This window comes from Pterocles gutturalis, unplaced genomic scaffold, assembly GCF_000699245.1.
Source record: "Pterocles gutturalis isolate BGI_N339 unplaced genomic scaffold, ASM69924v1 scaffold32487, whole genome shotgun sequence".
Lineage (NCBI taxonomy): Eukaryota > Metazoa > Chordata > Aves > Pterocliformes > Pteroclidae > Pterocles > Pterocles gutturalis.
The window spans coordinates 35,770-49,877 of record NW_010108969.1 but is presented as its reverse complement, the minus strand read 5'-3'; the positions used below and the strand labels follow the sequence as shown (position 1 = coordinate 49,877).

Genomic DNA, 14,108 nt, shown 5'->3' with positions numbered 1-14,108 from the left:
CTGAGGAAGGCTTGGCCGGGTTTGGGGGCTCCCTGCCAGGCCCTGCTCCAGAAGGGTTGTCACTGCGGGGCTCTGGCGCGGTGACACTGGGCCACGTTGGGGAGGCCTTCCCTTTCCTTCCTTCCTCTTGACTCTCGTCTTGGGGTCTCAGCCGGGAGTTAACGCGCGGGGGCTGCGCAGTTCGGCCGCGGCAGTCAGTGGGGGGGGCTCGCGTGTCAGACCTCGGCGACCTGTCAAGCAGGTGGACCCCCAGTGTCAGCAGAGACCAAAGGCTCGCCCCTGCTTGAAGGACTTGAGGGTGTGGGAATTGGGTGCTTCTGTTTTTCCTCTGCTTCTTGCACTAAACCCTTTGATTCTTGTGTAGTTTGTTCTTGTACTTCTGTGTCTTCCCTTCTTTCCATAATTTGGCTTTTACTTAGAGGGAACTTCTTCAGGGCAGAAACTGCCAGTTCTTGAATGTCTGGAAAAGTCCTTGCTTTGCTGTGTGTGTGGAAACAAATGACTATTAAAGTGCTAGTTCTCTTTGTGGGAGGAGACTATTTGTCGGTGTCCTGAGAAGCAATACTGGTGAGGGAAGGATTATATTTTCTGTTTTGTACTTGAAAGTCTTTCTTGAGTATGCCATGTCATGTTTCTGAGAGTGACAGTGATGTCTGTATATGTCTGGAAAAAAACCCAAGAAGGTCTAGGTATATACAGGATGTGTCACGGTGTTCTCAAATTTGGAGAGTCAATGGTGTGCTCTAAACTCAGAGAATATAGGACCAAAGGCTTACTCAGTAAGCTGGTGTTTTCAGTGTAACTGGCTATACTGCAGCTCTGATACTCTTAGACTAGTGGAAACCTGTAGGCTTGCTAAGTCTCATGGAGCTCATGAGCTGTTAGAAGTAAGGCATACAAATTTTGTTACCTGCTTCTTAGGGAGAGACATGGAAACAGCACTACAGAAAGTGCTATTAGAGATTTCTTCCCTGGATATGCTTTTTAATTCTGTCTCAAATATGAGTCACTGGTCACGCAGCCTCTTTTAAAAAAGAAAGAAGATAGCACTGGTGTCTGGAATTTGAGCATTATCAGCCTTGCGTGGTTAGAAGTGTCTTCATAAGAGAGTGGATAAATGAAAATGGGGTTAAGGACAATTTAAAGTCTGAAAGAAAATAAAAAGTAGAGCTCTTTACTTTTTCCTTTTGGATAATGAATAAATATTAAAAGGAGCTTAATGTAAGTATCTTTCAAATTGTTAGAGAAAGACATGCATTTGTCAATACTGGAAGGCTTACTGTAGTTGTAGTGAAATGAAAGTAGCTCGTCTGTGTTACACAACTGGTAACTTAAAGTTCCTGTTTGACGTTGAAATCTCACAAATTTAACATCAGATTAGTCAAGGTTTGAAAAGTAATATAATTTTATAATAGAAGTATTTCTTTGTCAGTCTGTCAATGGCAAAAATGAATAGAGAATTCTTGATGTAAAAGGTGATATGGAAGTTCTGAGTCCTGAGTCTTCCAGTAAATTTAATTTTGAAAAGATATTAGGGAAACTTTGTTGAACAATTATTACTTATGCCATAATAGAAGAACAGTGTCTTTGAATAAGAGAATTTAAAAGTTTCAGAACCCACAAAGAGATGTGAAAGGTATGATCATCTGAATCCGTGAAGACATTTTACTGGGGTTCTCTGCTAGTTTTCAGGCTCTTGTGCAGATTAACTTCTGCATTGTTAACATCATTTCAGTTCTCACAAAGACATCATCTTAACTGCTCAAGGCAAATGTCCCAAATAATGCTACTTTCTAGACTTTCTATCCCTGTTTTGTAGCTTAAGTCATATTAGAAGGAACAGCTATAGGTGGTTGCTGATGTCTGTGAAGTTCTGTAGTAGCAGCCACAAAACTCAGTAGAGCATAAGGGATTTTTTCTCTGTTGCTGTGAGGTACAGGACTGACAGTGGGCCCACTTTTTTGCTGACTGTGAGAGAGATCAGGATCAAATGGTACTGTATCTGCCACCTTTCTGAAGGTAAAAGGGTAATGCTTAAGACAGCAAAAGCCAAAAACTGTTGGATGTGGAAATAAAATTTTTAGGGTTTTTTTTAATTGATTATCAAAGAAACTTTAAAGCTAAGCATTGTTTGAAGGGATGGAAGAGGGTGGGAATGCCAAATTCAGAGTCTGAGAAAGAAGTTAATAAAGTGCTTACCACGTGAATGTTTTATATTTTTATAGGTGGCATGAAACATCCTGTTCGTAAGCATATACATAAGGAATGCTCTTGGTGCAGCTTGATAAGTTACTTTGGCATAAACATCGATTGCCTCTTGTAAAAACCTGTAAGTAAAGTAAATGTAACTTGATAATTTGCTTTCTGATGACAGTTAGCAGGGTCTGCCTATAAAAGGAGAAGTAAATATCAGTTACCTTATTTTGTAAAACGGGCAAATCTTCATTTATATTAACTGACACTATAACAACAGTTGACAAAGACTCGAAAAGCTGAATCAATTATTGTGTTTTACAGAAATGGCAGCTCAGAAAAGGAAGTCTATGTTAGTAGAGCCTTCTGCTAAACGTCCAAAGCTGGACAAGAACAGCAAACTGTCATCGGTGAAGAAGGAAAAAGAGGTGTCAGATACAAAACAGGTCTCAAATAAATCAAGACCTAATCAGTGTGCAGTGCAGGAGAAAGCTGTACTCAAAACCTCTGTTAACAGGTCAGTGACCAAAAAAAAAAGTAATTATTCTAGGTTATCTTCCTAGACTAAATTAATGCAGAAACAGTCAAAACAGAATGAATTTGAGTTAAACATACATCAAAATAGTTAAATAGTACTAGTGGGAAGATCAGCCTTAAATCATGAAGTGTATCTGCTACATTTTCTTTCTCTGGAACCATGTCAGTGTCTTGAAATCCAGAAAGACTTCCTCCAAAAAGTTCCTGAAGCAAAAATAAATCTAATACTATGTAAGCTAATACTTCATTTGAAAGCCACCAGTGTCAACAATTAAAAACTGCTATAGATGCTAAAAAGCATTCATCTGGGGATCATAGTTCGGTCTTGCCATGCATAAAAAACATTAAGTACTATATTTTAAGAGTAACCAGGTGGAAGTGAAGTATTTTTAAAATGATTCTAGAGAAAATTCTTCTAAAAGTATCGAGGGTGTAAGATCTAGTGTTTTAAGAAAGAAAAAAGAAAAGAAGAGGCAGGATTAGTAGGAATGAGAAGAGTCTTATGATAAATTCTACTTTCTGGATGCTGAAAAAAAAAATTATTTTAATATTTCAGTGACAACACCAATGAACCTGAACTAGGAATGCGCATGACTACAAGATCATCAGGACTCAACTCGAATAATAAAACAATACCTGAGAAGAAGGTCCAACAGAAGCCTAAATCTACAAAAAATAAGGAGGTATGCCAGAAAAAATCTGTGCAAGAAATTCCTAAGTCAAAATGCGTAATTGCACCAAAGGAGCCAGTAATGAGGAGATCACAGAGACTGCAGCAGTTAACACACATACATGTACCAGCAAGATCCCTGCGAAACAGAGAAGCTAAAGAAGAAAAAACTTTGGAAGTTAAACAAAGTAGCCAGGCAAAAAGACAAACTCACAGTGTTGCAGCAAAAGTACTTAAATCTGCTGGAGAGAAAACAGAACAGAAAAACACAAAAATAAAGTCAAACAATACAAATGAGGATAAAGGAATACATGTAGAAGTGACCAGCTCTCTGAAAGAGAAAAAATGTAAAGCAGACAATAAAAATGATAATTCCAGCAGCTTTCAACGCAACCTTCAAGGGTCATCATTACATCCTCATGGGAGTCCTGAGGAAGTTGAGAAAGACCAAACGGGCCCCGTTTCTCCTGTTCATAACAACACAAAGAAAGTGGAAACGGATTCTCTTAAGCCAAATTCTAAGACAGTAACTAAGGAAAAGCAACAAGTGCATCAGAGCATAAAAACCAGTACAAAACCAAAAAAGATTTCACAGCCATCTCTAAGTGAAACAGATGTGGCTGATCAACCAGAGAATGATGCAAAATCCAAAAGGGTAAGCATCCTTGAACTTTGTGAAGAAATTGCAGGTGAGATTGAGTCGGATACAGTAGAGGTGAAGAAAGATTCCCCTAATGCTGAGTATGGAAAAACAGAAGAAAAGCATGCTGACATACAGCTTCAACAAAGTGAAATGCTTACTCAGAAAGAACCTAGTCAAAGTACTCAATGCAAACGTTTTTTCCCCAGCAAAAAAGGAATGCCTGTCAAGTGCACTCTGAATGGTAGAAATAACTCCTCAAACAAAAACTCTAAATGGACCAAAATTAAATTACTGAAAGCTAATAACATGAAGCAAGGTAACTCAAATTCTGCAAATGCCCCCAAGCTTTCTTTGTTAAAAGATTACACTGAAGTTTCAGAGGCAAGTCAAATAGCTACAGAAGCAGAGCTTTTGAAGGCACAAGGCAAACTGGAAATAACAAGGCTCTCTGAGAATGAAAGTGCAGCTTGTGTGCGGGAGAAATCAGATCCTTCATCTGAAAGAGCTAGAGCTAAAGAAGTGACATTAGAAGTAAAACAACCCACAAAGAGAGGTGCAGAAAATGGTTTGTTGCATAATTTGACAAAACATTCCTGTGAGCCAAGACCAGATGAGGTAAGTCATTTTAATTATGGTATGTGGTGGGAGAGTGTTCTAAATCTGTTCTGTTTCTGAGAATGCCATCCTCAGAACGTTTGGCTTTGTTTTACAGTAACTTAAAGTTTTCAAATGCATTGAAGATCCTTTACTGGTGCGTTGTCGTAGATGGGATGATAGTAAGCTGGAAAATGAATCTGTTGCACCCTCCTAAGTTCTGTAGTTAACTAAATGTTGATTGATAAAATTTCCTGATGAAGCTGGAGGTTGTACAGATTCATATGGACACTTTTTGGCTGACTTAAGCTTGCGTAGCTGTTCTGTTCTGAAAAGGTGTGTTAAAAGAAGTGAGAGGGAAAAGTATTCTCTATCTGAACGGAACTGTATTAAAATTTTAAGATTTTAAGGACAAAGATGTTCTATAGGAAGTATTTTACAAGCTTATATGTAAATTGAAAAAGATTTTTTGCAAAATTAATACCACAAACTTCAATATAGACTAGCTAATCAGTTGCATTTTTTTTGCTTAAAATAACATAGGAATCAGAAAGCTGGTGCTGTATTCAAGATGATAATACTTAGTTAACTGAGTGGTTTTGTTAATAGATTAGAGGCATTAAATTGTTTGGTTTTATTATTTGATGTTTTCTGTTTTGTTTAGAATTTGGAACATTTGGAATCAAGTCCAGAAATTTCTCCAGTAAAGTATGTTACAGCTCCTAAACCACCAAAACAATTAAAAAGAGAACCTGGAGAAAGTGAACCTCAAGGTAACTGTTTACTGCTAGTTTTTCTTCTTCTTCTGACCAGTTATATGGGAAGCGTAATTCTTCCTTTCAGAGGAGTGCTTCACAGAATAAGGTATGGTTTGTGCAGAAATCAGCTTCTGGGACTGGAACTGTTCACCAGGGTTTTCATATTTCTTTGTGTGTCACACCCATGGCCACTTTAGTAGCAGTGAATGTCCTTTTATCTCCAGGCTGTGTCATGAGAGAGAGAGGTGTCTGTTTTTCTACTCAGCTCTGCTTTTAGTGTGTCTTTGTGCTTTATCTCTGAATATTTTAGTGCTTAAATATGCTCCATTTGAGTAAAAGTGAAGTGACAACTTCTAAAAAACCCAGCCAACCAAATCCCTTCCTTTTCCATGTAATAAAGTAGTAAAACTTCCATATTTCAATTAGGTTCTTCTCTTGGATCAGTTTCAGTTAAGGATTCTCTGCTGGTTACCACTTCCTTTGAATAAGTATCTGCATTTCTGTCTCCTAAATTATTCTACTTGATCTTGACCAAATTATTAACTGAGTAATCACTCTCCTGTTTTTATTACCTAGTCTTCATTTGTCAGCCTGTGAATACAGTTTGTCAAATCTTAAGATGAGTGTGATGTGAATATTTTGACTCAAGTACATTATTAATGGTTACTAACATATTTCTTCTTTAACTTCTCTCTTGATATTTCATCCTTTTGCTTTTGGATTTTTGGTTTGTTGGGTTTTTTGTTTTAATTTGAGTTTTGTTGTTTTTTTTTTTTTTTTTTTTTTTTAATCTGAACCTGATTTTGGGTGCACTGTTTAACTATTTAGCTTGTCATAGAATGGTTTGAGTTCGAAGGGATCTTAAAGATAGATCATCTAGTTCCAACTCCCCTGCCATGGACAGGGACACCTTCCACTAGACCAGGTTGCTCAAAGCCTCAGCTTTTAGCTTCACCGAATTGATTTTTTTCCTGCCCTTGTAGAGTATTTTTGAAGGGCAAAATACTCTACTTCTACTTACAGAATGTAAAAAATGTTTTTTCTTTCTTTTGCTGTTTTTGATTGTTTGTTTTCCTTAAGTGTTACCGAACACACCTCAGATGGGGCCATGCTATATATTTATGATTCTGATACTATACATAAACCTCTTTAATGCATGTCAGTATAAACAGATTTAAACTCCTATGTAATTTCACTGCTGGCCTTGTTTAGCTGCTGGCAAACTGCTCTGCAGAACTACTGTGGAAATGTTGAAGAAAATGGCATATTTTTTTGAGTATATGCAGAGAAACATCTGAATACTGCCTCAAGGTTGCATCTTTTTTTATTGGCCATTAAAAGATTTCAATATTGACTGAATATGTTTTTGCAAATCACTTTGTATAGCTCCAATTTCCTTTGCAACAAAAGACTTTATAATCTTTGATTAATTACAGGTTTGGCTCCCAAGCAGCTGATGCAAACTTCATTTACAAATCAAACTTCTGAAACTGAGAACAGGTATAGTATTTCCTACATTATGAAATTACTGTAACCTTCCATAGAGTTATGAGAGGTTTTATTATAAGACTAACTCTTCAGAAGTTTCCCAGCTTTCAGTTTTAAATAAGTGACTTGTCCTTTATAAAAATAGACTTTCATTTTAGCCAGTTATTAAGGGATGCTTTTATTTTATTAAGAGAATTATTAAGCAAGGTATTTGTAACTGTACATTTATTTTAAAAAGTAGAATTTAAGAGTTGGGAAAACCTTTCTAATGGTCTGTTTCTCAAATCAGATGATAACCAGAGAGTATGGGAAGGGTTTACCACGTGATTATCACTTACTGAATTATTTCACTTACTCTGGAAGAGTTTTCTAGTCCTTAAATTATGGGAGTCTTGTATACATGAAATCTTTTTAGGTGGGGAAGAGAGGATTTACTTGGGGATTGTTTTGTGATTGCTGTGAAATGAAGGTGTCAGCTGCCATATTAAAAAATTATTATTGTTCTTACGACTAACTAAATTGTTCATACTACTAACAGTTCAAATTTACATTTTATCCTTGATCATGTTGACTGTTGTAGTTTTTGAACAATTGTGACATAGTCTCTGGTTTTAGCCAATTACAAGCTAAAGACAAAAATTTCTTTGTACCTGATACTTTGAACAGCAACATAGGTGGCACGGTGGTTAGTATATTGATACTATTTTCTGTATTTGTAATGGAGACAAGAAGGAATGATGCAGTTAATTTTCAGTGTGTGGCCTCTGTGAGGCCACATTAACAATTCTGACTAACCAGCCCTTTTGTATATGTTGAAAAACTCTACTGTTATGGAATTTAACAGAAAATGGAGCATAAGGTAGATTTAAAACTAATTAAATGAATATTTTTATATTTTTCAATAAATATTACAATAACTTTGATTTTTTCATATTTTATTCTCAGCTGTTAAGCAGCTTTATGGTATCAACTCAAATTTAGTAGCTTTATTAGCTGAACAAGCTTTACTAATATTTGAATATATATTTTTCTTGTGAGAGCTTTCTTACCCTGCTTTCTATATGTTATCCAAGATGCAAGCCATCATTCTTTCTGTGGTACTCCTGCCATAACACAGAGTAATGTGCACATCTACAGTGTAGCTCTCTTTAGGGCTTTGTAAGAAGAGGTTACAGGAGGAAAAGGCAAACCTTGAAGTAGTTACTTAATGCAAATTTTGGGGTACATGACAGGAATAAAAAAATTATCTCTGATTTAGCACAAAAAATGCTGTTTTAAAAATGTCTGGCAAGAGATTTTAATTTTGAAAAAGCTGACTGAATTAACCTACTACATGTACTATAGCAGCTGCTACAATTAAGTGTTTGACCCTATATCCTTTGTTTGCTCAGAAACAGAAAATATGTAAATACCTATTTTTGCATGTGTTTTGCTTTGGTGATCTCCACAAGTTTTATCCTAACCTGGAATTAGTGTTATTTTTCCCATTAATATAGTAGCACGTTCATAGAATAACTTTGTTGTTGATGTATTATAGTACTTTCCAATGTTTCTTTCAGTCATGACAAGGCAAAAGTTAAACTGAGAGACATTCCAGTGATATCCATTCATTTATTCCTCATGTCCTCTTCCTTCCTTCACTGCCAGACATTAGAAGAGAATAAATCTGAATTGAATTTGAGAGATATATGATATCTGTTTTATATTGCCCACTTAAATTTGTGGGAATATTTACATGGTCTGCCTTAGCAGCCTGATGCATGATACCTGGTTCTGTAAACCTAAACCTTATCTAGTAAATACACAGCATTAGGCACCATCAGTCATGTTCTGAAAATGCCTCAGTTAAATGCTTGTGTTAGTGGTTGTGACAAACCTACCCCACTTGTTTATAAATTTAAATTTCTTTTAATGAAAAAAAATTATTGTAATTAGGCTAGTCACAAACTGTATTTTTTGGTTAATCCTTTTATTTCCTTATTTTTCCATTTGAATTACAAATTAAAATATATAGAACTGTGTTTTTGGTAATTAACTTGGATTTGCATCTTGTTAAAGTTTAGTTATACTAATCACAATGGCTTTGAGTATCTAGGATGACATGTATAAGCAGTCCCTTTTTTAACATGAAATATATTTATATTTCAAGGGCTCCATTGTCAAATCCTTCATTAGCATCAAAATGCAGTGATTTCCTACCATCTGAGGAACACATTCAGAAGCTAAAAGAAGCAGGAAAAGATGGTGATAAGCAGCTGATCATAGTAAGTAATGCAATTTTAATAAGGCTTATAGCTTCTCAAAGAAATTACTTTTGAATTTGCAGTGCAGTGTTTTTATGAACTTGTCTAAAAATCATTACTTACACATACTACTATTGCCATTGTAAATGATTTGTGAAAGTAGAATCTGTACTAGATTGTCATTCAGTATTGATGGGAAAAATGGTAGCAGACAGACTTAACGTTTAAAGCCTATTCTTGTTAAAACAAATTTCAGCATTTTTTAAATAGAAAGGCTGTTCAGTAGAAATGCATTTGTTTTAGGGAGAATGAACTTGCCTTTACTTATGTGCAAAATCTCATTTTCTTAACATTTCAGAATTACAGGGGGAGATGCATTTGACAGATTGTGGGCAAAACTAATATCAACAGATTTATTCCTGCATCATTCAAATGAGACAAATTTGAAGATTTTCCTGTGGATGCACTCATTTTCACGATAATATTTAAGCAGCAATACTAGTTTGGTTTTTTGTTCTTAACCTGTGTCTGCTGCTAGCTACCAAATGCAGGTATCTCTTTTAAAACAAGAAAATGCAGAATGAGAGTGACGCATAGTCATTTTCCATCTTGTAGAGTCACACAATGTGATAGTGAAACAATGGGAGTTTTTGGATGTGCTTGGTTTTGTGTTTTTAATAATCCACACATCAGATAATCCTTGAGAAGTGAAAGGCTGGAGCTGGGAAGCTACAGAGGGGGAGGAATCCAGGCCGTTAGGAAGGAGGACTCTCTAGTAAGCTTCTTATGAAATGACCCCTCTCACATATATAATCGGTGGTCTTGCTAAATTGCATTTTTTTCATGTAATACATGGATTATAGACACAAAAATATTAACTAAAATAGAACCAGGTGAATTCTGAACACTTTCTTATAGCCATATTGAAATATTTTAAAATCAAAGCTTATGAGATCTAAATTGATAAACATATCCTTGATTTGCCTGAAGAGATACAAATCTAAGCACTTGAATGCATAGTCACGGGATGATAAATGAACCGTATCTAACATTTTCGAAGTATTTCAGCTGTTGCCTCTTTGAAACTCATTTTACCAACAGAGCTAAAATGCATTATTAAATATCGTAACTATATTAAAAGGACTTATAAGAATATTCCTTCTCATTTCAGTAAAGCTAAGTTAATTTTTGCTCATACAGTAATAGAACTTGACTGAAGAGTTGCTGTCATCTTTGACAAGAAGAAATACATAGCTTTCTGGTTAGCTACTGAAGAGAGGTGGTGTAGCTTTCCTCTGCAGTATTCATACAAAGATTTTTTGCGACTTATTGACTATGCTGCTAGTAGTCTTGTTTTCAGCCCACATTAAGAGAGTAACATTTTTTCCCCAGGTATTCAACACAAACTTTTAAGTTATTTACCTAGCAAAATTTTAAAATATAAAGAATGGGTCATCAATGAAGAACACTAGGGAAAATGGGAGAGACCTAGTTTCTTGTGTGTGTTTCTGGAAAATGCCAGTGAGCCCTGTATTTAATTTTTAGATGTGAAAGTAACAGCTTCGTAATATCCAATATATTTCAGCACTTCATACAAATCCAATTCACTTTGATTTCATTGTGTTCAGAGTAGGCTTTTCACTGTGTTGAAAGGGCATTTTGGTAATGCCTGTAGTGCACTTTACCAAGAAAGCCTTAGGTAAGGTGTTGCTCTGTTATTCTTTTAACCTGGGGTAAAACTGCTTTTAACCTTGTCAAAATATATAGAGGAACCCAAATATTTGTTAAGCCATTTTGTAAAATACTGTCCCTGACATTAGTTACTGTGGAGACGAGACATAGTTATGTCTAGGATATTTTGTGCTAGTATCTGGAGGGGAAAAATCGCTAAACTGACTTATAAAGTACCAGACTTTGCTCCTACAAATACTCAAAAGATTGGGGATTAAATGCATGTAATAAAATAAAGTAGATTTTGTAGTTAACAGTTTTGTTTTCAAAACCATGTTGAATTTCTTAAATGTTGCTTTTGAATGGCTGGACTTTCTGAGAAGAGAGAAAAAATTCATTTGGTTTAAAAGCTTTTCAGGTTGAAATTTCTCCTATACAGAGAGCAGTCTTACTACGCACAGCCAAATTGCTTAAACTAGCATTTATAATTAATACATTTATAGTTAATAGCTATTAGCTAGTATAGTTAATAGCTAATAACGTTTATAGTTAATAGCTAGAAATAATTTTTATTTCAAGTTTCTGGTGTGTTGTATGAAAAGAAGCAGTTTTATTATTCTTTACCTTGAGCAAAATTGGGAAGTCATGCTTTTATTCTTGGCAGGGAACATTTAACTTGCACTTTGTTACACTTTTTTAAAAAAATAAATGCCTGAAAGGTGCAATTTTGGGCTCTGTACTGTGAAATATTGATTCTTTTGGAGATCTGTCAAGACAGTCCATCTCAATGTATGTACAGAACTCTTTTTTTCCTTTTGTAACCAAAGGGGAAAAACTACCAGGGCTTAGTTTGACTTACCACGTGAATCACTGCTTTGATGGTCTTTTGCTATTGAGTTTTCCTACTCTTTTGTATGTAAGTTTGACATCTGTCCTTTTAATTGTCTTTACAGTATCTGAGGCTCTGAGTCTGGGATGTTACAGTATAGTCTGTGTATTCTAACCTTTTCATTTCCTGAGCTATATTTGGAGAAGTGTTATGGTAAAACTAGTCTTTATTTTCCACAATATGTTTGGTTTTGTTTTTTTAATTTGATCGTTAAAGATGTATCTTATCTTCCTTCTCTCATGTGATTGCTATAATGGATAGATTAGTTTTCTATTTTTCTTAAGTAATATGATCTTTAACAAGCTTTAAGGCTATTTGACTGTAACAGAAGTAATACAATTTCAGTTTGTAGAATAAATATTTAGTAGCTGTACTTGCACCGTTCTCTTTCTTGGTACCATGATCTAGTTATCTGAGCAGATTTCAAACATAAAATTATCTTCATTTTGTAGAGGTACAGCTAAGACAAAAGATGAATTGTTTCTGTTTTCTTCAGATTTGCTTGCTGTCACACATCGTGAAAAGCAAGTCTCTTCAGAGCGTACAACTTCAGCTGAAAACAGCAAGGAATCTAAGGCTGCAACAAACTTTGTAAAACAAACAGTGACAGGAAACAATGGTGTTCAAAGTGATGTGCAAAGATTTAAGTTCAGACTTCAAAGTATGATCTGTTTTTCTGGAGGAAAGAAATTAAGATTGAGGCTAAAATATGTTTTGTTCCAAATGCATGACTTGGTGTTTAGAGAAGTAGTCTGCTCTGAGTATTTGTGAACTGTACGCTCTTACGCTTCATTTAAATGTTCACTTGGTAGGTTGACAGGTTATGTGAAGCTCCATATTGGAAGTTTTATAGAGTAATGCACTAAATTCTTCACTTTCCAAGTACTTGAATCTGATGTGCAGATATGAGAACTTGAATGTGAATTCATCTGTTCCTTTAACTTCTGAAATGGAAAGAAATACAAAAGAGCAAAGCATATGTTTTCAATTTTTATAAAATGAGATATGCTTTATGTCCAAGACAAGAAAAGTCAGTTGTTTGCTTCTTGTAAAAAGTCTGCTTGCCTGCTAGATCTAGGACAAAATTTTGACCATAAGAATAGGAATTCATAAAAGCATTAATGCTACAAGGGAATGTTCTTAATAATGAGCTATCAGGTACAGGGATACATCTTCAGTTTTATGCCACTAGGGAGACATGTTCCTTTGAAAATTAAGCTAGTCTTTTGAAAATGATCTTAATTTTAGGAAAGAACATGTAAAAAGAATGAACAGCAAAAATAAGTCACTGAAGTGATAAAAAGACCGTATATAGAGAGTTTTCTACCTTTCTAGAGATCTGAGTTAATGCCCGGATGCAAGCAAACATGATTAAATGTAGATGATCTTTATAAGTATCAGTAAATGCATGGATCAGGATTGCTTGATGGAAGGTGCTTTTGATTCAGAGGTTTTAGTTAGTGCTATATGTAGAAGTGATGTGCAGGCTAATTCAGTTTACACATTTGGATACCATTTGGATACTTGGATGTCACATTTGGATATCACACTTGAATTTTTCCTTACGTGTATTTTGGTTAAACTCAACATAGTTTCCTGTTTGACTGAAATGGGTAATACATGAAATAAATACTTTGATTGAAGCTGCAAACACAATCCTCAGTGGAAATAATAAGTGTAAAAGTGATTTTTAGGAGCCTGAAGAAAGGTGCATAACAGTCATGTAAAGTTGCTGTTTTCTTCCTTAAACTGGTATAGTCTGGTTGGCAATTTCTCTGAAGAATGGAGAATGGCTTTTGGGCAATGTTTTGTTGTTTGCATTAGTTAAGTACTGCCCCTTTTCTTTTCCTGTAATCCTAGTAAAAACAAAGCAGTGGTTACTGCATAAGTGACTGGGGATGGAGTTTGGTAGTTGAGAGCAGTCACTTCCTTTCTTCCTACACAAATTGTACTTTTTGGGACAGCTCTGCTTTTAGGGAGGCAGTAATGGCTATCCTTTCTTACTATCACTCCTTCCCATTTTTGCTTCACCTCAGCAACCCAGCTTTCTCTCGCAAATTCAGTTGGGTTGTGTTTGGTGTCCTTTGTCCTGAGGATGAGAATCTCTTGTAAGGTTAGGTGGGCACCTGATACAGGAATTCAAGCACCAAGGGTGCTAACATTGTATTGTAGTTTAACCCAGGCAGGCAGCTAAGCACTGTGCACCTGCTTGCTCACTCCCCCCAAGTAGATGGGGGAGAAAACTCATGGGTTGAGAGACAGTTTAATAGGTAAAGCGAAAGCTTTGCATGCAAGCAAAGCAAAACAAGGAATTCATTCACTACTTCTGATTGGCAGGCAGATGTTTAGCCACCACCAGGAAAGCAGGGCTCCATCACATGTAACAGCTGGGAAGACAACTGCCATAGCTCCAAACATCTCG

At 35.7% G+C, this 14,108-nt stretch overlaps 1 protein-coding gene across 1 annotated transcript in view; it reads left to right on the top strand.

Moving 5' to 3' along the window:
* The first annotated feature begins 2,519 nt into the window (after positions 1-2,519).
* Positions 2,520-14,108, top strand: part of ESCO1 (establishment of sister chromatid cohesion N-acetyltransferase 1) — a 30,235-nt gene continuing 18,646 nt past the window's right edge. The window contains exons 1-5 of the mRNA XM_010072823.1: positions 2,520-2,710; positions 3,287-4,658; positions 5,302-5,410; positions 6,832-6,895; positions 9,033-9,147. Of these exons, the coding sequence (XP_010071125.1) occupies positions 2,520-2,710; positions 3,287-4,658; positions 5,302-5,410; positions 6,832-6,895; positions 9,033-9,147 (1,851 nt within the window). The remainder of the gene's footprint in view (positions 2,711-3,286; positions 4,659-5,301; positions 5,411-6,831; positions 6,896-9,032; positions 9,148-14,108) is intronic.